Source organism: Manis javanica, chromosome 4 (assembly GCF_040802235.1).
Source record: "Manis javanica isolate MJ-LG chromosome 4, MJ_LKY, whole genome shotgun sequence".
Taxonomy (NCBI): Eukaryota; Metazoa; Chordata; class Mammalia; order Pholidota; family Manidae; genus Manis; species Manis javanica.
This window is the reverse complement of record NC_133159.1, coordinates 3,348,502-3,370,009: the sequence shown is the minus strand read 5'-3', so window position 1 is coordinate 3,370,009 and position 21,508 is coordinate 3,348,502. Positions and strand designations below refer to the sequence as shown.

General features: G+C 56.8%; 1 protein-coding gene across 1 annotated transcript in view; it reads right to left on the bottom strand.

Moving 5' to 3' along the window:
* The window catches only part of AJAP1 (adherens junctions associated protein 1), a 120,344-nt gene that overhangs the window by 9,538 nt on the left and 89,298 nt on the right, over positions 1 to 21,508 (bottom strand). Inside the window, exons 3-5 of the mRNA XM_037000136.2 lie at positions 9,029 to 9,116; positions 6,735 to 6,977; positions 5,192 to 5,323 (exon numbers count right to left, since the gene is read on the bottom strand). Of these exons, the coding sequence (XP_036856031.1) occupies positions 5,251 to 5,323; positions 6,735 to 6,977; positions 9,029 to 9,116 (404 nt within the window). The 3' untranslated portion in view covers positions 5,192 to 5,250. The remainder of the gene's footprint in view (positions 1 to 5,191; positions 5,324 to 6,734; positions 6,978 to 9,028; positions 9,117 to 21,508) is intronic.

Sequence of the window (21,508 nt, the reverse complement as noted above, 5' to 3'; positions counted from 1 at the left end):
ACGCGCCTCTTGGGTCGGCAGCCCACTCTGCTGCGGACAGGAGCACCATAGCGAGTGCAGAGGATCCATCAGGGGGGTGCTGGACCACCCCCCACAATTTCCCTCCAGCTGTGCTCCACCCTGCTCCCCGCCAGCCTCCTACACTTTCCGGGATTTGGGCAGAGAGCTGTTAAAAAAGTGAAGCCACTGAAACAGAGAGAAATGGTCCTTTTGTGTCTATCTGCAACCTAATGTTTGAAAGTTAAAGAGTGCAGAGTCAAATCCTGTGTGATCCCACTGAGAGGACATCTCTAGAGGGGTCACAGCCACAGAGGCAGAGAAGGGTGGTGCTGCCAGCTGGGGGAGGGGAGGGGAGCCACTGCTGGATGGGGCCAGAGCTCCAGTTTGGGAAGATGAGAACGTTCTGGAGATGATGGTGGGGACGGCGGCACAGCCACGTGAATGCGCTTCATGCCACAGAAACGCACTGCTAAAATCCTGCGACTTGGGGAGTCTCCAGTTCAAGCTGGCATCCTCATCCCAGTGAGAAGACTGGCAGCCCCCTCCTCACTCTCAGATGGGCCCAGGGTCAGACCCCAAGCCCCTTGGCTGCCCACCCTGCAAGGGAGGTTTCCTGCGAGAACCGCTGCCTGGCTGTATTCCATCCTTTCTGACCCTAACTGGACAGAGGGCTCCTTCCCCCGGGCCGCACCTCCAGGGGTCTTCCGGGCAGCCTTTCCGTGCGTGTTCCTACGTAAGTCTTCAGTGCTCTGACACCTGCCACCTGGATCCCCCTGGGAAGGTCTCGCCTCCGCTCCATGTTCCAGCACCCCAGAAGTGGGGATCTCAGACTCCACTCCTTCCTTCCTGCTGAGGGACAGCCCCTGCCCTCCGCAGTCCCTGTTTGGAGCCGTCTGTTAGGGCGTCCGCCCTAGGGCTCTGAGGCACAGGATGGCTGTGCTGGCACATATCCAGGCGTGCGTTTCAGGGTGCCTGACATGGCCACCTTTGGTTCCCCCAGGGTTCCAGCTCTGTGCCTGGCCCAGGGGGGAAATCAATGCCGATGAAGCTAAGAGGCATCTGGTAGGAGCAGCTTTGTCCTCAGCTCCAAGACGAAAGCCTCAAGCGATGTTCTCACACTGCCTGCAGGTGGACGCTACAGGGAGAGGGCCATTCAGGGCGATTGGGCCCCTAGGGCATGTGCCTGTGCCCCTGTCTCGGGGTGACTGAGGGAGAGAGGCATGGGGGAGGGGAGGGGAGGGCTCAGGCTTCATGGCCTCCAGAGCCAGACCGACTTCCTGCAAGGGCAGCCTCCGGTCAGGAGGGGGCGTCAGAGGCTACACACCTGGGCGGCCCTCCAGGTCGGCCCCATGCTTGCACTCAGCTTGTGGGGAGGACTGCAGTTTTCCTGTCCCAAAGGCTCAGCACGTGAGCCTCTCAGCTGGGTTTTAACCCCCAAGAGGGACCACAGGGGTCGTGCATCCCTTCAGCTGGGAAGCTAGATGGGCGAGGCCCAGACGTCCTGGCTGGAGAATGACGCCGGAGGCAAGGTTGTCCATGCAGTCCCGGCCACAAAGGGAAGCTTGCGTTGCGAGGTGATCCCAGAGATGCCATCTGGGATGAGCTCTGACTCTGGAGAGGCTGGTGCCCTCTGCTGCTTGGCAGGGGATTCTGGCTCTTCTGGCCCCGCCGGAGACATCAGAGTCCGCTGCTGCAAAGCAGAGAGCCAATTCCTCCTGCAGGTCCCCGGGGCGTGGAGCAGCTAGTGAGAGTCCCTGTGGAAAGGGCTGCCTTCCTGCAGTTTGGAAGGGCTGCCTGAGGGACCCGTTTCTGGAAGGGTCTGGATGTTGCTTTGAAAGAAGTGTTTTCCTTTGAATTACAGAAGCTGGATATTCTGCTAATGCATTTTTTAGAAAAGAGCGGGAAGGGCTCAGGTGCATTTCTTGCTTTTTTTTAAAATTAGTTATGTCTTCAGTCTGTTTTTGAAAATAATAAAATGATTTATTTCTCACTTGCTTCAGATGCAAGAGATTTTATTACTTCTCAGGCTCCGTTGGGAATAAAGTGGCCTTGGCAAATGCAAAGATCGGAACACTAATGAGGGTTTCTGAAGTTTACTTGCTACATGAAAAATGACAGGAAATTAGCCCAAGAGTCAACGGTAGGTGTACGTCTGACGTCCCTCTCCCTGGCGCTCTGGAAGGTCGGCTGCACTTTGTCTCGTGCAGAAGGGCCCAGGGCCCCACTGTGGAGGTAGCCTGAGGCAAGGATTTGCTGGAATCTGTTGGGGACCCCCTCCTGTAATTGGGGGTCATCCTGACATAGCTCCTCAGATGGAGTTGGGAAGTAGGGTCCAGATGCTTTGAGAAGAGCGCAGTCCACTGGGGCCCAGTGTCTGCCCAGATGGGGTGCCTATGTCCACTTGCCTGGGCATGGGGGACAGTACATCGGCAGGGAAGTGAACTCGGCCACACTGGGGTCCCCAGAGTGTGTTGGGGTCAGCATGAGCAGACAAGACATTGTAACAAACTGCTGTGTCATCATTAAAAATGCATTTGCAGTGGCTTAACAGCTGCGCAAGAGATAAATATCCTCTCTGGCTCTTAAACCTTAATTAAACGTTTTAGTATTAATTGCTATTTATTTAAGGGACAATAAGCACCCTAGTAAATCTGAACCATCTTCCTGGCTATTCTCTGCTCGATGCTCATGTCCAGGCATTAATTGCAAGAATCGGAGACTCAGAATCCGAATGCTGTCCTCTCAGCGGGTGATGAATGGTCCGTCCGACACACAGCAACAGGATCTTCAAACATTTATCAGGCCTAACAAGGCTGTTTGCACAGCCCTCCTGGTCCACGTATCTGCAGCGAGCTGATGCTTTGTGTCCACGGGCAAGAGGCGGAGCAGCCAGGCTCAGACTCAGTCCTGTGGGTGGTCCTTGAGGCCCCACATGGCCACCTGAGGCCCACATCACATGAGTCAAGCTCTTCAGAGACAAAGACGTGCCCTCCTGTACATGGGGGTCATCCTGACATAGCTCCTCGGATAGAGTTGGGAAGTAGGATCCGGACATTTTGAGAAGAGCGCAGTCCACTGGGGCCCATCTGGAGGCACCCGGCTGGGGTGCCCTCACTTGGGATGGCACATGGGGAGAGCCCGCCAACACCGTTTGTTGGCAGGATTGCTGGGCTAATGAAGCCAGGAAGGTTCTCTGGGGCAGAGGAGGAAGTAAAATCACTTTTTTTGATACTGAAAAAAGTCAGCGCTGCACCTCTCCATCTCGATGTGGATGAGGAGGCTTTTGGAAAGGGGACTTCATCTACCCCCACCCAACTCTTCCCACTCAGGGCTGGGCCGAGGGTTCAACAGGGAACAGAAGCTGGGGGCTGAGGCTCTCTGATGGCAGGCAGAGCCAGGCAGCCCTGCACTTACACCCTGACTGACCCCAGGCACGTCACTTCACCTCCCATGCCTCATTTTTCCCCCTCTGTAAGTCGGGGCTGCTGGGAGGACTGTGTGAGTTCCTAGACCTCCAGAATGCTCCAATGAGCTGCCATCTGAACATCTACGTTAGGGAGCTGCCCAAACTGGTGGGGGCTTCCTGGATTACAACGGGTGTCTGCCTCAAGTCTGGGAGCCCAGAGCTCTTGTACGAAGAGAGAGGAGGTCTTTGATGTCAGGGCCAGCATCTCCCAGGTCAGTCTTATTCTTTTATGCATTTTAAAAATCCTAACCGAGATGCTGGCAACCACCCGGCCTGGCCAAGCAGGTGGGAACCCGGCTGCTAATAAGCAGGCCCCCCGTTGCTAACCGGGTTGGAACTCCAGAGGCAGTTCCAGCTGCGGCCTTAATGAGATGAGTCACACTGAGGCAGACAGACCAAGTTCCTGATGGACGGGTCATGCCGGCGCATGTGGCCCCCAGGTGGCTGGGGACAGACTGCGTCGCACCTACACACACAGTGTCAGCAAAGGCCTTTTGGGGGTGGGGTACAGGGGGCTTACTTTCCATCCTAATCTAATCACATTTCTTTGCCCGCTGGCTGAACGTCATGCTAAGCAGGTCGTTTTGGCTTTGGGACAAGAAGTGAGGACTGGAGACTTGGTTTGGAGTAAACACGTGATTCATTAGGCCTGGAATCAGGGATTGACGACTCATTAGTACCTCTGAGAGCATCTGGCTCCTCCTGCCAGGAGACCCTGCGAGCCAAGCCCTCAGAGGCTTATGCTAGTGCCCCCAGGGAACACCCTCCCTGCCTGGAGCGGGGGCCCTCATCCACTCTGACAAAGGTGTTCTCCACTTGATCCCCCTACCAGAAGGTGAGAGAAAATAAGAGAAGACTCAAATGTAAGTAGAACCAGCCTGGGTTCTCTGCTTATGGAAGAGACCCACCATCATGTTTAGGAGGAATATTTGGGGGAAAATATTCTGTCTGCGGATGAGCAAAATGTGGGTCCCTAGAAAACCTAGCATTAAAAAGAAAAACAGAAACAAAACAACCCCCAACCCCTTGGGGGCCTCTGCCAACTGTGCACAGAGAATATGTGCAGTCATGGGGGTGAAATGCTCTTCCCCGTGCCTGCAGCCGGAGTGTTCAGGAGATTCATGCAGGAAAACAATTTAACATTAGCATTCAAGTTAATATCACTGAAAGGAGACGGAATGTTCCCATTCAGCAGAGCGTGGAACATTCCTGTTGGGCGCTGCTCCCTGGCTTCAGATGAGTCGATGTCTCTACTTCCTGCTGCCTGTCACATTTTCCTTATCTCTTCTTTTTACATTTCAGAATCATGTTAATTCTGCCCCACACCCTCCCCATGTAGAGACAAGCAATGGAGGCGGGAAGCATGCCCACTTGGCCGCCACCCTCACCTCTCCCTGTGCAGGGCAATGGGAGCTATGAATGCCGCTCCTTCCAAGAACGGATTTCCCTGCCGTGCAGGCTGCACGCAGGGAGGCCTTCCTCTGGGACGGAAGGGTCCTGCGGAGACCGCACGATGCTGCATGTCCGACAGGCTCTGCCCCTGGGACGCCTCTACCCGCTGCCACAGAGCAGCCCCAAGCCCAGCTCACCCCATGCATTCAGGATGGGGACGCCACTGGAATTCCACCTGCCGTGCCCAGAAGGGCCCCCAGGGATCCTGGGGAGGAGATGGGTGGGGAAGGTGAGGTCAAAGGGAAAATCGATGTCCAAAAATGAGGTACGTACCATAAGATGGACACACGGCGTCTGCCCTGCCCCCAGGAGGTAAAAAAGACTTCGGCCAGTCAGCAGGATATTTCAAACCATTTTTCAGACACAAAGGCCACAGGAATAAGATGCCGATCAGAAGAAGAGGGTCTGCAGCAAGCAGAGAAATGGGCTCGCATGTGCTCGTACAGAGTACCCAACGGCAGGCTGGCTCAGGCCTGCGGCAGGAAACTGGTTTCTTGAGTTGGAAAGAACCCAGGAAGGTCATGCTCAGCTTGGCCCCACTGGCCTTCAGCAGGAAGGGTCCCTCCTCCTCCCTGTGGTGGGCTGACGCGCCCTTCCGCCCTGGAAGGCCTCCAAGGACCCACAGCCTCAGGGATCCGTGCACAGAAGGAACCCGGCCTGGAAGCCGGAAGGCGGGCTTCCATTTCAGACTGAAGTCTTTGGATTTTCCAGACAAGCACAAAGCTCAGGTGTCTGCCTCCAAGGGCAGAGATCCCACACATTCGTGCACATTATTGAGGAGGCAGAGCCCAAGTTGTGAGACGGAGCCCCTGCATTCTGCCACCTCTGAGACTAGGCTACCATTTCCCAGGCCAGGGAGAGCCACAGAGCATTACCTTGGGCCAAAAAGCAAGCACCCGGCCCATCCAGTCCCTCCGAGCCAGGGTGTAAGAAGGGCAGCCATGCCCACCCCTGCACGGCCAGGGTGGACACAGGGGCAGACAGGGTGACAAAGCGGAACAATAGTGACCAGCTGAGAGCCCGCCCTTCCCTTCCCCCAGGCCTGGGGCACTGGTCGGCCGGGATTCCCACCCAAACCAACACACACACATTCAGTGAAAGGGTTTGAAAATCCTTTTGCCAAATCTTGTGAACTCAGCCTTCTAGAAGGCTGGGGTGCAACCAATGAGCACCCCAATTGCCATTGAGAGAAAGCAGAGTAGTTTGGGAGGACAATTCTAAGGTTCCTGCTTTCCATTCTCCTCTGCGGGGTAAAGGGCATCTCAGGAACATCACAGGGTCTAAAGCAGAGATAGGAGGAGTGGAAAAGGCATTTAGGGGTGACCCCTCGTCCTCATGGCCAGGACAGGGGCACATTGACTATGAGCTCTCACCCCAGGTGCCCAGAGCTTGGTTCTGGGAGGATGCCTTTCAGGGCACTATGGGCAGTGCCACCAGGGGCCCTACTTATTTCCCCCCAGCATTGTTAAGCTGTTGGGGAATTTTGTTTTTCAGTTTACAAAATGATGGATGAGTGCATGCTCACTTAAAAAAAAAAAAAGCTTATTGACGTTTTAATTTAAATCAGATAAACCAGAAGCTGGCTCAAGGGTTCCTTCAGTATTCCCAGGGGTGGTTTTAGGGTCATGTGTTCTTTAAGGAATTACACAAGGTTAATAAAAAGGAGCATCTCATAACCAAGAGTCTGGTTGGGGCTGTTACTCTAGCTAGATTTGCTGCTGGCATCGGATGGATGGGGGCTCAGGGATCCGGGCTGGGGGCCCGCCCGTGATTTGTAGGTATTTGGGAGACAGGGTCTGCCCCAGCCTGAGCTTACCGGTTCCCGTTAAATGTGGGTTTGTACTGCCCCGCTGGGTGCAGCGTCTCGTCCGTGTACACGGGCACGGATGCCCGCACGCACTCGTGGGAGCACTGCAGGGTCTCGTTGTAGGCCGTGAATATGTCCAGGCTGCTGGGCACCCGGGCGGGGGTGAAGTCCGTCAGGTTCTGGCAGCTTTCCTCCTGCTGGGCCATCTTCCGCGGGTGGCTGTTCCTGCGCGTGCTCCCGCTTTGGGTGCAGCTGGAAGACAGAGAGGGCAGGGTGGGGGTGGGGGGCCAGCAGATGCACCCCGACATCTTCAGGGCTGAAACTGTGGCACCTTTGTCTCCGGGCATCAGCTACACATCATTTACTATTAAGTGGTGATTCCAGACTCTTCAGAAAGATCAGCACGATCAGCTTTTCATTGTTTGGGCAAAATTTGAATTTTAAAAGTGGCCATTATTGCAGGGAGGATTTTGAGGTAAGTGGCTGAGCTGCGTTATCCCAGAGCCAGGCCTTGTCTGGCCACAGAAGGCCAGCTGGACCGCGGAGCTGACCCAGTTTCCCCACAGACTCAGTGGTACTCATGGGAACGCCTTTGTGCCCAGGTTGGTGTGGTCCGATGGCTCATCCTGGAAGGGGCTACATAACTCCCCCGCCGTGTCCTCTGTGCCCCCTCTGCCCACGCTCACAAGCTGGAAATGACCCTGGGCCATCCGTCCTTCACCCCCCACCGGGTCTGTGCTGAGCACTGGCCTGAGTGCCCGTGGACACCTGCCTGAATGTCCCATTCCTCTGGACCACGGAGGCTTCCAGATGCCGCCTGGGGAGGCATGGGGATCCCACCCTTCTTGGCCAAGGGGTTTGAAGAAGACAGTGATCTCCCCAGACCCCCAGATATGCCCTCTGCCAAGTTCCCAAGAAGGATGGGTGGAAGCCCCAGCCCCACGGAGGAGGGCAGCTAGGAGAAATCTGGGGAGCCCCTAGTTTGGGGAACCCCCAGTCTGGGGAACCTCATCCTGGCACCAGTTCCCTTTCCCTCTCTCTCCCTTCTGAGCTCACAGCCAGTGTGGAATGCAGGGCTGTGGGTGGCCAGGGTTCATTAGTCCTGCCCCCAGAAGTCCTGGATATGCCCTGGCTTGTCGCCCAGGGAGAGGAACCCTGATCCCACCCCATAAACAAAGGTGGGAAGATGAATGCAAAAGCGGGGATCCCCACAAAGCCTTAGAACCACTCATCACCTCCTGGGGAGTCCAGGAGGTGGTCCTCCGCAGAAGGACTCTCTGGGTGTGGTGGGGGGTGGCTGCAAACTCAGATGTGAGGGGAACCCTGGAGAAGGCCTGCCACCTATCACCCCGAGGGTCACAGAGTCCACTGTCCCCACTGGGGTGGGGCTCTTCCTTCATCCAGGTGGTCAGTGGGATTCCTGCTGCTGTACAGTCATGGGGCTCAGCCCTCTGAGCCCCTTCTCCGGCCAGCAGCCCCTGCCTAGCTGGGAGCTGAGTGTCGTCCTTCTCATCTGCCCGGAAGATGCCCAGGTCCCGGGTTCGCTGGGCTTCGGCAGACCTCGCTGGCAGGAGGTGTGTTCTGCAGTCCTGCCGCTCCCCACCCTCCCACCTTTTCTCAAATCTCCATTGTCTGGAGGCTGGGGTGGGGGGCTCCCGGCCATCAGCCCCCCCTGTTCCCTATCACTAGCCACAGGCAGGGGGCATTTGGGTATATTACTACTCTAGCAGGGAAGCGGAGCTTTGATGCCACGTGGAGATACATCTGCTGGAGGAGCGGCTGCAGGCAGACGGGCCTCCGCGGGGCTCAAGCAGCAGGGTCACCCAGCAGCTCCCCGATTTTCCCAGGGGTGTAGCAGGTGTGCATACCCAGCAAGGCCAACCTCAAAGTAGGCCAATTTCCAGGAGGAAATAGGCAAAGACAGGCTGCCTGGAGCAAAGCAGTAACCTAGTTCAACAGACACAGAATTGCTACAGAGGAAGGAAGCATACGGAGGCCGGCTGAGCACCGGCTGCCCGCCTGCCCGGGACACAGACACCTGCTGCCCGAGAAGCCATGTCCTGGAGGTGGGGCCCACTGGTGCCCTGCAGAGAAAGCAGGGGGAGGGGCTGCACCCCAGGGCAAAGGCGAGCCAGTCGTGGCAAGAGATGGGGCTGCACCAAATCTCGGGTCCCAAAGGGAAGACCGTTCCCTGGGCTGAGGACCCGCGGCTGGGCTTGAACACCCAGGACCTTTCTATGTGCACTTCCCCAGGGCACCCCACAGACCCCCATTACCAGGCCAGAGGGTCCGAGGATCCTTACCAGTTTTTTAAGACAAGAGTTGTAATCAGAGCAGCTATGACCATGATGAGGGAGACGGTGATGGTGATGATCTGATGGACAGCCAGGCCTGGAAGAGAGAAGGGCGAGCCTTGAATCCAGGAGCCCAGGGCGGGCGGGGACGTGCTCCTGTCCACTGGCTGCCTAGTCAGGCCTGTCTGTGCAGCAGCCTGCACGCGCCCGGCAAGGGGCTGCCCTGGGCAGCTGCCTGGGACAGGCACTCGGGCCTCCCCTCCCCACATCAGGTGCTGTGGACTCCAGGGCCGCTCTTGCCGGGAGCCCCCCAAGCCACGGCCTCGCCCATTCCCTGGGTCGGGCCACCGTGGCTGTGGCCTTTCCTGACCTGCAGAGCCCCTCACCTGGTACAGGTAAGCTCTGGCTGAAGCACTCCCCAGGACCTGTCGCCCCTCCTCTCTTCTTGCCCTGGGCACATTCCGCTCAGTGATTCTGAGCCCCCAGGGCAGCTGGCCTACAAGTGGGAGCAGGGCTTGACTCCAGAGAAGCCAGGATGGCCCAGGATGCATTGGGAAGCTGGAAAGGAGGCCGTGGGTGACACCCTTGCAGACTTGGGGGCACCTGGATCATTGGGGAATGTCTTCCTCTTTCCAGCATTCTAAGAAGCCTGTCCCCCACTGGGGTTCCAAGGAACAAAGGATCCAGGCCCAGTGTCTGTGCTTCCCCAGGTCCCGGGGGGCCACAGCCGGCCTCACTGCTTGGGCTGTGCTCTGTGTGCAAGCGCGCAGTGGGCAGGGAGCAGAGACAGCAGGCCTGGGGCAGGAGGACCGCCGCCCCAGAAGCAGGGCGCCCTGACGCCACTGAGAGCTGTGTGCCAACCCCCCACAGATAGCAAAGGATGAGATTCTCTCCCTCTGTCCCCCAGGCCCCGCTGCACCATCTTCCGCCATCCACAGACTCGAGAGAGGGAGGCAAGCAGGCTGGCAGCAATCCCCACCTGCAGCCCCCGCACTGTTCCTCCCGACAGCGCATCTGCTCCATCCTTCCTGGACCGCAGACTAGGGGGCTCCCCTGGCTGACTCCCCAGGACAGTGAGGTCCACCGGAAGGTCCAGAGCACTGGCCCTCCCCCTGCTGTCAGAAGAACCTGCCTGAGGAGCTGAGCCACAGAGGCCCCCAGGGGCTCTGCAGAGAAGCCTGCAGGGCCAGCATGGTGCCCAGTGGAGGTGCTGGTCGCCTGAGTTCGCCCACCCCAGATGGCTGGGCACCCCTCTCTCTCCACTCTGACGCCCAATCCTGACACCCTTTTGCAGAGGCTACCCATCACCAACAACGTGTGTACGTGTTCCAGCCTGGAGGATTTCAGAGTGTACGATTTTTCTGGCAGCCTCCCAGGGACACAGTCTCCCAAACAGATGTTATCTCTCTGCTGAATACGATCCTTGTGAGGGGATTGCTAATAAATGACCCAAAGTCGGGTGGCCAGGGAAGAGGCTGCTCCTTCCGGTGTGCCCCTTCTCCGGGCTGTTTCTGTTTGTCGGGAGGGATTCCCGCCATGAGCCCACAGGATAAGCTCCACTAGAAAACTGCAGAAAATGCCTGAATGCTGCGGACTTCCTGAATCGGATATCCTTTCGCCCACTGGTTCAGCAGGAAGCACTTACTGAGCACCTACTGCCCGCCAGGCAGTGACAGCTCTGGCCAACTCAGCATGGTGCCCACCCTTGGGAAAGGGCTGCTATGGCACCAATTCTTTAAAGTGATGTGACTCCTGCTGGCCACAGCTTCCCATACACCTGTGCCCAATTTGTGGCACCTGCTATAAACCTCTGGGCTAGTTTTCCTTCTTCTCTAAGGCTCCATGTCAGCTTGCCAGTGGGCCACAGGGACCACCCTCAGTCTCACTAACAGTGGAGTGCCCCCCAGCATCAGGAACCCCAAGATCCATCTTAGACTTAGTTGGCAGGAGAAGGGTTGGAAAGGACGTCCTACATAAGGGACAACAAGGGACCGTGGTCTCCTCCCAGTCCATTGACACACTCCCTCTGACGGTCAAGAGACAGCATCCTGCCACGAAGCCTATGTGCTCATCCTGTGTCTGTGCTTCCTGTGATGGAGAGGAGGCCAGTGATGGCGGCGGTGGTGGTGTTCACGACCTCAGCCATGCTTAATGAGCGGCAGCAATCGTCAGGTATGCACTACCCCATTTATTTCTGGCAACAACTCTCAAAGATAGATACTGTCGTCATCAGTTACGGAAGTGAAAACTATGTGGCCAAGTTTGTGTAAATTGCTTGGGTCACATAAGAGCTTCTGGCTCCAAAGCCCATCCGATCAGCAGTAGTATTGGATGGTTCTGAGCTCACTTTTGTTAATCTCGTGTTTCACTCTGACCTTCATTCATCTCACTTTGGAGCACCCTTCCTCTGAAGCAGGGGCTGGCACCTCTCCCCGCTATGTTCCTGGGTGGGGGAACAAACTTCCAAATTAGGGAGGCAGGTGCTTGAGCCTCACTCCTTCCTCCTCAGGAGGATGACTCCTTGGGGGGTGCTCTAGACCCAGGCCCACAGCTTCTCAGCCGCGTGCTAGCAGGTCACACTCCAATCCCCAAGGCAAGAACTCAGTCTTTGTTTCTTGGGCCAAACATGACATCTTCCAGGTCAGGAGAATTCAACGCCTACGGAGCTAGGTGACATCAAAGAGCACCCTGAGTGGGAGGGGGCCGCCGGAATGGTGGGGACAGGTGCAACTACGCGGCCAGGCCCAGCCAGAGGCACCGAGCAGGGCACTGGGCTGGACACCCTGCAGCAGCTGCAGGGCCAGAGGAGGCCCTGGGCGCTGCCAGATTCTGACCCCCCCATCCTGTCGCCGCGGGAATGCTGCTGGGCAGAGTATCTGCAGGGCCAGAGTCCTTGCAGGGAAGGGTTCCGTGACCAGCTGTGCCTCAGATGCTCAGGTCCTCCCCACCTCCCCAGGGGATAAGGACGGGGAAGCTCTCATTTTCCTCTTCTAATGGATGGAACAAGCTGAGACCCAGCGGGGAAAATGGTCAGCACAGGGACCCCCTCGCTGACAATTCTCAGGACAGAACAACCCAGTCAGCACACCGAACCACTTTGGCCAGCCCTTGCCTGAGGTCTTCATGAGTCTCTGAGCCCCTTCAGAAGAGGGGTTCATCAACCTGATGCCCACTCCTAGCCCCCCCACACAAACTGCCTGACGCAGTACCTTTCAACAGTGGCTATGTGATATATATAATTACGCCCATAACTGAAAAGTAGAAACTAAAAAGCCAGTGGAACAGGGAGAAAGATAATGACAAATTCTAATGTCTGCCTTGTTCTGGAGGCCCTTCCACTGCCTTATGTGTGAAATTTCTAGGACTTGCCAAATTAAAACTTGCAGGAAATGGTACATGTGTTAATAACCAGTTATGATCATCTGGGCAGAAATACAACAATAATATAATGGTTATGCTTTCAGGAAAGACATTTCTATGCCAGGCCCCTTGCTAAGTGATCACACGTATGATGAGTTTAACCTGCCAGGCATCCTCCTTTTTTTCCCCTGCTGACTGGTGAGGAGGCTGAAGCTCAGAAGCAAAGAAGTGAAATGCCTTCCCCCTGGTCATTCGGCTGAGTCAGGGTGAAAGGCCATTCTTCGCTTTGGAGTCTCAGAGAACATCAAACACCTATTTCCAAATGAGCACATCTGTAGCCACATCCTGGTAATAAAATTCATTAGGAGTAAACACCTGACTACCCCTCACGTACTTCACTTGGACAGCAGACGGCCTCGCGCTTCGATGCCTAGCCCGTGGGTTAACAAAGAAGAGGACCCGTGGGCCCCACGCTCATGACGGTTGAACACGGACCAGGCCTTCCAATATGTGGTAAGAACGATAAGCAGGTTAGGAAATGGAAAATCCATAAGGATGCCTTGTTACTGCTTGTCTTTGGGAGGCTGACTACTAAGAAGAGAACAGAACAGTATGTGAGAAGCTGTGCCATGCTTCAAGCATCTGCCCTGCCATTTAGTCCTCTGCAAATGCCAGGAGTCCTTCCCGCCTGTGTAAGTCCCTCCTGGGGATCCCCGTGCGGTTCCTGTCACAACAACAGACAGCAGGCAGATTTGGCTCATAGGTTACAGTTTACTGACCCCTGATTTAGGGGGAGGACTGAAAGTAGCCTGGCTTACAGAGAGTACGTATTTACTTTGAATGACTGGCTAAAGCAGCAGTCCTTTGGTTCTGACCCTTGGCCCTCCATCCTTAAAGATTTATTATCCTCGGAGATTTCCACTGGCCCCTGCCGAGGAGATTTCAAAGACACTCACAACTTCTATCTTACCGACTTGGGCCACAATGACCAGCAGTGGGCAGCCTCGCCCTGCTGGCACTGTCCGCCTGAGGCTGGCTGGAGAACAGGTCACTCTGTGCGATGATTCCCTTGAGAATTCAGACAGCATTCCTGACTTTTGGAAACCAAAACTCAGGAAGAATTTTAGCAACTTAATCCCTCCAATGTCACTCAGAAATATTCCAGGCACAAGTCTCTCAACTTTCTCCATTAAAGGTGAAAAGAAGGCACATCTTGCAAAAGACCAGGAAGTTCAGGTCACAGAGTCGTCGAGCAGGAGACCCCCTATGGCTCCATGAACAGGGCTCTCCCTGCCCCGTGCGCACAGCACACGTCTCAGGAAGCTGTGCCCCCAGCTCCTCTCCTTCTGCACTTAATTCTTCTCAGCGCTCACACTTAATGTTCCCTCTGCTCAGGTGTGTGGTGGCCATTAAATAATGCCGGCAGGAACATCTGTACCATAAACCCTACTGACCCCGGGCGAGCAATCCTTGCACAACGTCTACACCAGCTGTCGGGGCTGTGACTGGGCTGACGATAACATCACCTGGAGGGAATGTACACGCTATACCCCAAGAAAGGGGGAAAAACATCTAAACTTTCTCCTCTCCTCTTCCAAGGTCAATACTGAATCCATCTTCAAACTCTTTGCAATTCAGACGCGGTCCCAGGGCGCGAAGCGTGCTGCGTGCGGTTCCTGCTCCCGCCCCTCACAGGTGTTATTGTTCCTGTTAATTCAGGAGCTCTTTCTGAGCCTGGTAATCGCCGCTGTATACTAATGTGCCAGGAATCAGCTGCCATCCAGATAATGAAAAATTATACCTGGAATAATGGATGGGGACAGATGGATTACCAAACTCTGCATCAATCAATAGGGCTTTTATGGTGATATTTGGGGTGGTTTGTGATACGATCAGACCCCAGAGATGGATGGGAGGTTGCTAATCCATCTCTGGGCCTGGTGCTTCTTATTAAGCAAAGCTGATCGAACATGGGTCACTGTCCACAGCAAAAAGAAACCCACGGGACACATTCTTTTCTAGCACTTGAGGGAGTGTGTGGCTCATCTGGTGGGTGTACACGGAGGAGAGCAGGACAGTGGCCCTGGAGCCGGCGGAGACAAGAGGGGACCTTCTGTGTGTATGGAGCTCACACTATGAGGCAGGGGTCACGTTTGTAATGAGCCTGCATGGTAAGCACAAAGACCCCGGGACCAGCGGGTCCAAGGACGCCTGTCTTCAGGTTTGCCGAGTAAGAGGTGACGTGGTACCCAGAGTGTCAGTTCTACCACGAAGAAACCGTCCCTTCTCCATGGAGGGTACAGAATACTGACTCCACAGTGTGCCTTTAACACACCATCTCTGGGGACATGGTGAAGCTCACAGCGCCCACTGTGTGGCACGTGGCCACCTCCTGGGGTGGCGGTGGCCACAGAGGGGAAGTGCACCCTCCAGAACTGGGGTGTCCACACAAAAATAAGGCTGCCAGCTTTTGTGGCAGGGACACAGAGAAGATGCCAGCTGCTGGTGACCCCAGAGACCCCACGGGCTGGGTGATGGGGAGCTACGAGCCAGGTCTGTGCTGAGATGACATCTCTCATAGTAAGTCCGTCCAACTCAGGGCAGGACCACGAGTGAGAGGGAACAGAGCCCGCCAGGGAGAAGGCTGTGCTAGCATCTCACGGTGAGTGAGTCCTCTGGGAATCAACCCCAAAGGACCTCAGAGTGGGGTTGGGGCAGCATCCTCAGTCAGGGACATCTGGCCATGTCCGGAGACATTATTGGTTGTCACAGGGGGTGAAAGGTTCTACTGGCATCCAGTGGGTAGAGGCTCAAGATGCTGGCAGACGTCCTACAATGCACGGGACGGCCTCGTAAGGAGGATGATCCGGCCCCAGTGTCAGAAGGGCTGAGGTCATCAGCTCACAGGAGAAATGAGTGAAGGGCATCAGGAAACAGGTGTCCACACCTGAACCAGCATTACACCACCAAATGGATTTGCTGGGGCACCATCAGTGGGTCAGTAATTCCCGCTCACAGCCCCTGTGGTCACAAAGGAGGAACTGTGGTCCTTTCACCGGCACGTGCCTCCTTATCAGCAGCCAGGCCGGAGGAGGGCTTGGGGGGCTGGCCGCTGACAGCCGCTCACTTCGTGAGGCCATGCCCCGGTCATGGGCATTGACGACGGTCAGGGACTACTTCATGCAGAGCCACCACACCCCTGCAAGTGGGTACAAAGATGCTCCCATTTCCACAGTGAGGCTACGGGGTTTTCTCACGTTTGCACGGCACAGTTCGGGAGGTCCCCAGCATCACCGTCAGCTTCCAACCTCTTGACACTGAGAGTTGAATGAAGTTGTTAGACTGACAGTTGTGGCTCATACCCATGAAGGGAGGCAGTCTAAAATCAGCGATGGGCAGAGGAGTGGGTGTCCAGGAGGAAGCAGGTGCCACCACGCAGCTGTCCCCTTCGCGGGGAGGCAGGCGGAGGCACTCACTCTCCCTGTGATGGAGGCTTGGGGGGAATGCCCACCACCTGTGTTGGGAATCAGCCATGCAGATGTGTAGGCCGCCTGGCAGCTGTCCATCCCCAGCCCTGCAGCCCTGTGCTGACACGGGGTAGACCCTGGCCCTGCCCTAAATCACACTGCTGGCCCAGACGGCCTGGCCTGGCCTGGCCCCAGGTAAACAAACACACTGTCATCAGGCGGGACATCCTAAAGGCTCAGAGTGACCTCCAGGAGCTGGGGTCAAGGACAGTTCTTTGAGCACGTCAACCCTTTACTGCGTACAACTGAGACCCAGAAACCCAGGGCCCAAATCCAGGCAGGCTTGTTTCAGAGCCGCTGCTGCAGCCACTCTCCTGCACAGCCTGCCGGGGAACAGTGGTCCTGTCCCCACAGGGGACCGGCCAGGGCCGTGGTGACACAGTCCAGGGAGTGCGGGGGTCATCACGCATCCCCTGCTGGTCAGGAGCTCTGAAAGGAACTTGAGTTGGACTTATGTCCCTGATATGAGTCAAACTAAAGCTGCCCTGTCCCTGGGTTGGCACTCCGAGGGTGAGGAGAGCTTTCTCTGCATCAGGAGACGCCTCTGAACTTGACAGAGCCCGTGCCTGGACCGGAACACAGAGGGAGCCGGGCGCCCAGCGGTGCCCGGTCCACTTCCAGTTCTCAGCCCCAGCGCCTCGGCCCCGTCTCAGCTTGCCCCTTGCCCTGCCTGAGGGGCAAGCCCTGCCCCTTCAGACCTGGGGCCCATGAGGTGGGTGGAGGGCTTGGGAAACCCCATTCATTGGTGGTGTTTCCACAAGTTATGGGGTAAACTGCGTCCCCCTAAAACTTGCATGCAGAAGCCCTGACCCCCAGAGCCTCAGAGGTGGCCTCATTTGGGAACAAGGCCTTTGCAATGGAATGAGGAGGGGTTACCCTGGCGCCCGCCCTAATGCACATGACTGGGGCTCTTAGCAGAGGGGGAAATTTGGAGACACACGTAGAGAGAGACGGTAGTTCTGATGCCACAAGTCAAGGGCCCACCAGGAGCCAGGAGAGGCCCCGGGCACCTTCAAGGGGACACAGACCCGCCCACACCTCCATCTCAACTTCTCCATGGGATTCTCTGTGGAACTTCTTTGGGGAGGCTCAGGAAACCTGGGGATTCAGCTGGGGATGAGGAGGCCCGTGTCCTCCTGAGGACCCCCTACACAGCTGACCTCAGAGCCCTGACCCGCGACAGGCAGCCCCAGGACCTGGGTGCCGAGACCCTGTACAGAGGACCTGGCCTGTCTGTAGTAGGTAGAGCGCTGGCCCCCACCTCAAATTCATGTCCACCTGGAACCTCAGACATGACCTTCCTTGGAAATAGGTGATTAACGATGTGAAGTGAAATCTTTGTAGATTTAGGGTGGTCCTGTGGATGGCAGTGACCAGGACACTGAGTCAGGCCTAGGAAACATGCCTCCCAGCCTGAGGCCCCGCCGCCCCGGACGCGGGGGAGTAATCGGCTCGCTCCCCGCGTAAGGGCCAGTCGTGAGGGAGGCACAAAACCTCTCCCAGGGGTAAAGTTCTAAAGTCCCAGGGCAGCTCCCAAAGCCAGACAGAGCACAGGGGCTTCCGCAGCCGCCACTGCCCCCAGCTCACCCCAGTGGGGTCTGCTGTTTCCTCCCCGAGCGCGCGGGAACACATGGACACATGCATGTGCACGCACAACGCACACGAACACGCATACGCACAACGCACATGTATACACACACACACATGCACACACTGAGTTTACTGCTCATCTCATTCAAGAACAGAAGCCGCTGATACTCAGCTGTAGCTCAGGAGCCAATATAGAAATGACCCATTTCTTTCTCTGAAGTCCCAACATTTGAATATTTCAGCAAAGGATGGCGCTCTGGCAGGAGTGTGCGGGGGAAGCGAGCATCGCTCCACACTGAGGAGAGTTCAGAGGGCTGGGGAGGAGCAGGCCAGGCACGCATCAGCACTTCAGACGAGCGGAGGGGCCTCCTGCTACCCAAGCAGCATGTCCATGGGCCTGGGCCTGGCAGCCAGGCTCTGGGCCCCGCGTGTCACCTGCAAAGTGGGACTGGATCACTCACCAGCCATTACCAGCACCCACACCAGGACGGAGTCTGTATTCAGTCCATGCGACGGTGAATGGATTGAACTTCTGAGCAAACAGGGGCCCTCCCCGCACACAGGGCCTGCCGTTCTCCCTCTTGGAGCCACCCTCACCGTGGGACCTGGATATTCCCATTGGCACACCGCGTGCCGAGCGCTGCCGTGGCGCTCCAGATCGGAGACAGAGCACAGCATGCATGCGGAAGGCAGTGGCCCCCCTGGTCACTGTTACTTACGGGGAGTCTGGGCGGAGACCCAGGCCACCTTGCTGGCTGGGCCTGGGCACGCCAGCTCGGTGCATAGCCTGAAGCAGACGCCTGGTAACTGTGCTCTAAGCAAAAGGACAGACCAGTGCCTCGTCTGTGTCCGGAGCCACAGCACACTCGAGGAGGCCACGGAGTCCAGTCCCAGAGGCCTTAATCCCATCAATCGTTTCATTTGGGGCTCTCTTAAAAATACGTTCAGGGTGCCCCAGATACCCACTAAATCAGACAGGAGCCCAGACCTTGGATATTTACTTTTCTGTGGTTTGTTCCCACATCACCTACTTATTTTCAGTGATGTTTCAGCACACGGACCGTGGCCCAGGACAGATATGCCCGTCTGGTGGCTGTACCTAAAGGACAGGTCTGAGCATGAGGTCTCAGTCTACAGGCAGAGGACAGAGCAGGCAGTTCCCAGATGCCGGCTGAGGAGGAGGGGGCACAACTGCAGCGAGAAGCCAGAGTGTCATGGACAGAGACAGAATCAGGGGACAGGGACAAAGACAGCAGTGAATTCGGCTGGGCTTGGAGCTGGTCCGCCTGTGTTCTGACCTCAGCTCTGGGCTTCCAGCCACCTACCTACCTTCAGGATTACTCTGAAAGTTACAGGTGAGGCCCAGGAAGCCTTTGACCTGGCATGTGCACATGGTAGGCACAATGGCTGTTCCTGTCCTGGGGTCTAGGGTGGAGGAAAGTGCAGATCTGGGACTCGGCCTGAGAACCTGACTTCAGATGGAAGCTGTCCCCTTATGCCCATGTCCACAAGGGTCACTCATGACAACACCTTCTACCCTCTGGCCAGGCCATCCTAGGGGCCCAAGCTATCAGCAGCCACGAGCAACATGCCCTTCACTGAGTGAGGCAGGGTGCCTGCAGGACCTTATACGACCACCCCACCATGTCTCTCCTTTGTCCCTATGTGGGGCCTGACAATCCCCAGGGAGATGAGATTGGAGAGTGACACACCTCGCCTCCAGAAGGTCCCTGTGAATAGGGAAGGGCTATACATCCACCTGCTCAACAGCTGCTTGGTGTGGACCTACTGTGTGCGTGCACCAGGCTAGATGCCAGGCTGCAGTCAGCGACAGAAGCAGACAAGTCCCCAACCTGAGCATGAGGCAGCCCAGGAGCCCAAGGGGGCAGGCGCCGCTGAACATGCTCAGAGACCACCGTGCACCTGGGACATAGCTGCAGTGGTGTGAGGGGCCCTGAGGACCCTGACAGAGCTGCTAGGACGTCAGGAAGGGTCCCCCAGAGACCAGGATCGGCACGCCAGGACTCCGAGTGTGAGTGCATCACAGGGGGCCCAAGCCTTCACCCCTCCTTCTGGCCACACTCTTCGTCTTGTCACCTGGCAGTGCCACCTGCACCCCAGGTCTCTCAGAGGGGCGGCCTGCCTTGGCTCTCACCTCTGGGCTGCGTTGGCAATGGGACAGAGGGGGGACACAGGCACGTGCATGTGGGCCTAGCTCTTCTGCCCTCGTGCCATTTCTAGAACATGCCCAGGCCAGCTGCTGGGGGACACGAGACCTGTGGACCAGAGCTGGCAGCCTCAGTGCCCAGAACTGAAGCCAGCCCAGATGTGCCACCACGTGATGACCCCAGCCCTGTGTGCCAGCCTGCAGAGGGCACTCTTGTGCCATGTGCCCTGCGGCTTGGTGCTGCCTGTTACACAGCATGTCTGGGACCACAGCTGACTGGTACACTAGGTAGAGGGGAGGGATGGTCTCCCACGCAAAGAGAAAGAACCACATTGACAAAGTCAGAGTGGCACCACTGGGGAGGCCTCAAGATAGGAAGGCCCCACTGACGACATACAGGGGCTTGCTGCTCCCCAAGGGGGCTTGGGGGCTGGTCCAGAGGGCTCTGGGTATCAGATGTCACCCAATGCTACATCTGCTCCACCTAGCCTCACTCACCCTGTCACCTCATTCACAAACAAGTACTCGCATGGGGGCCTCTCTCCCTTGGCCTGGGACCCCAGGCTCTGACCCCCAGGATGAGGCAGAAGGGGTGCAGCACAGCTGGGTAGAGAGGCGGCTGTGGGCAGCCTGAGGACACCCTGCCTGCAGGGGCTTGGTGAGTGCAGGGCCCCTGCATTTCCCAAAAACCCTTCTCATCATTCCAGAACAGCAAAGGTTCTGTGCCCAGGCTGTAGGAGGGCATTCTGTGCATGCAGCTTAGCTCTCTCCTAGAGATTCATAATGAGCACGTTTGAGAGTCCTTCAGATGACAAACCTATTTCAGAAAGTTGGTTTAACCCACCATTCCCCAAACCCTTTGACATCTGCACTCTCCACCCACAGAACACACACACCTGAACCCCTGGCAGAAGGTAGGCTCAGGAGAGGGGTGAGCCCCCCACCTGCTAGTGGCCCCACTCGCTGCTGCTTCTCCAGACCCAGTGCCCCACCTGCTGCCCTGCAGGCCCTCAGCAAACCTCTGCGGAATGGAGAGGAGAGACACAGCTTGGGACACGCTGATCCCTGGGGCACTCTCCTTATCACCTGATCAGGGCTGGACGGGCTCCTGCTCCAGAGAGTGAGAGGTCAGAGAAGAGCTCTGCATGATGCACACTGTGGGGTAAATTGCAATATTTCCAGAATCTCTCGCCTGGCTTTAGCCACTTACACATCAACAGATGTTTCTTCCTGCAGTCTCTGGGACGAGGGGTGGAGAGGGGCTGCTCTCACCTCCCCTCTGTTGCGCAATTGGTCTGGTGCCTGTCAGTCACCAAGGATCCGCCCACGGAGTTTCTCCCGGAAGGGGTGGGTGGAGAGGTGAGCGTGAACAGGGATGTGAGCAAGTGCAAAGGGACTGCAGTTGTCAGCAGGGAAGAATGGAACCCGGCCTCATCACGAGCAACAAACGAGATCCTCCCAATCTAGCCTTTCCTTAGACTGATGTCGGTCACACGGGTTCATTTGCCCCAGGCCAGGACACACATCTACTGCAGTCACCTCCCAAAGCACCTGAGTGCTGGTCCTGGGCTCCGAGCGAAGGACCCCACTCTGGGGGGACAGCCATGCTTCAGCCACCACTGAGCTGTTTCTACAGCATCAAGTCCCTCACCGCTGCTGGCTGCTGGTTTGGGCCTGATGGTGGTCACCCCTGTCTGCACATTCAGAGACACTTGCTTATCGGTGCAACTACAGAAGCTCACCAGCAGCTACCTTCCTGAGAGCTCTGGGTCAAGCTTCTAGTGTTAAACCCGGTCCGAGGGGCAGGCTGAGTGGGCCCAGCCTCGTGTCCACAGAGCAGGGGTT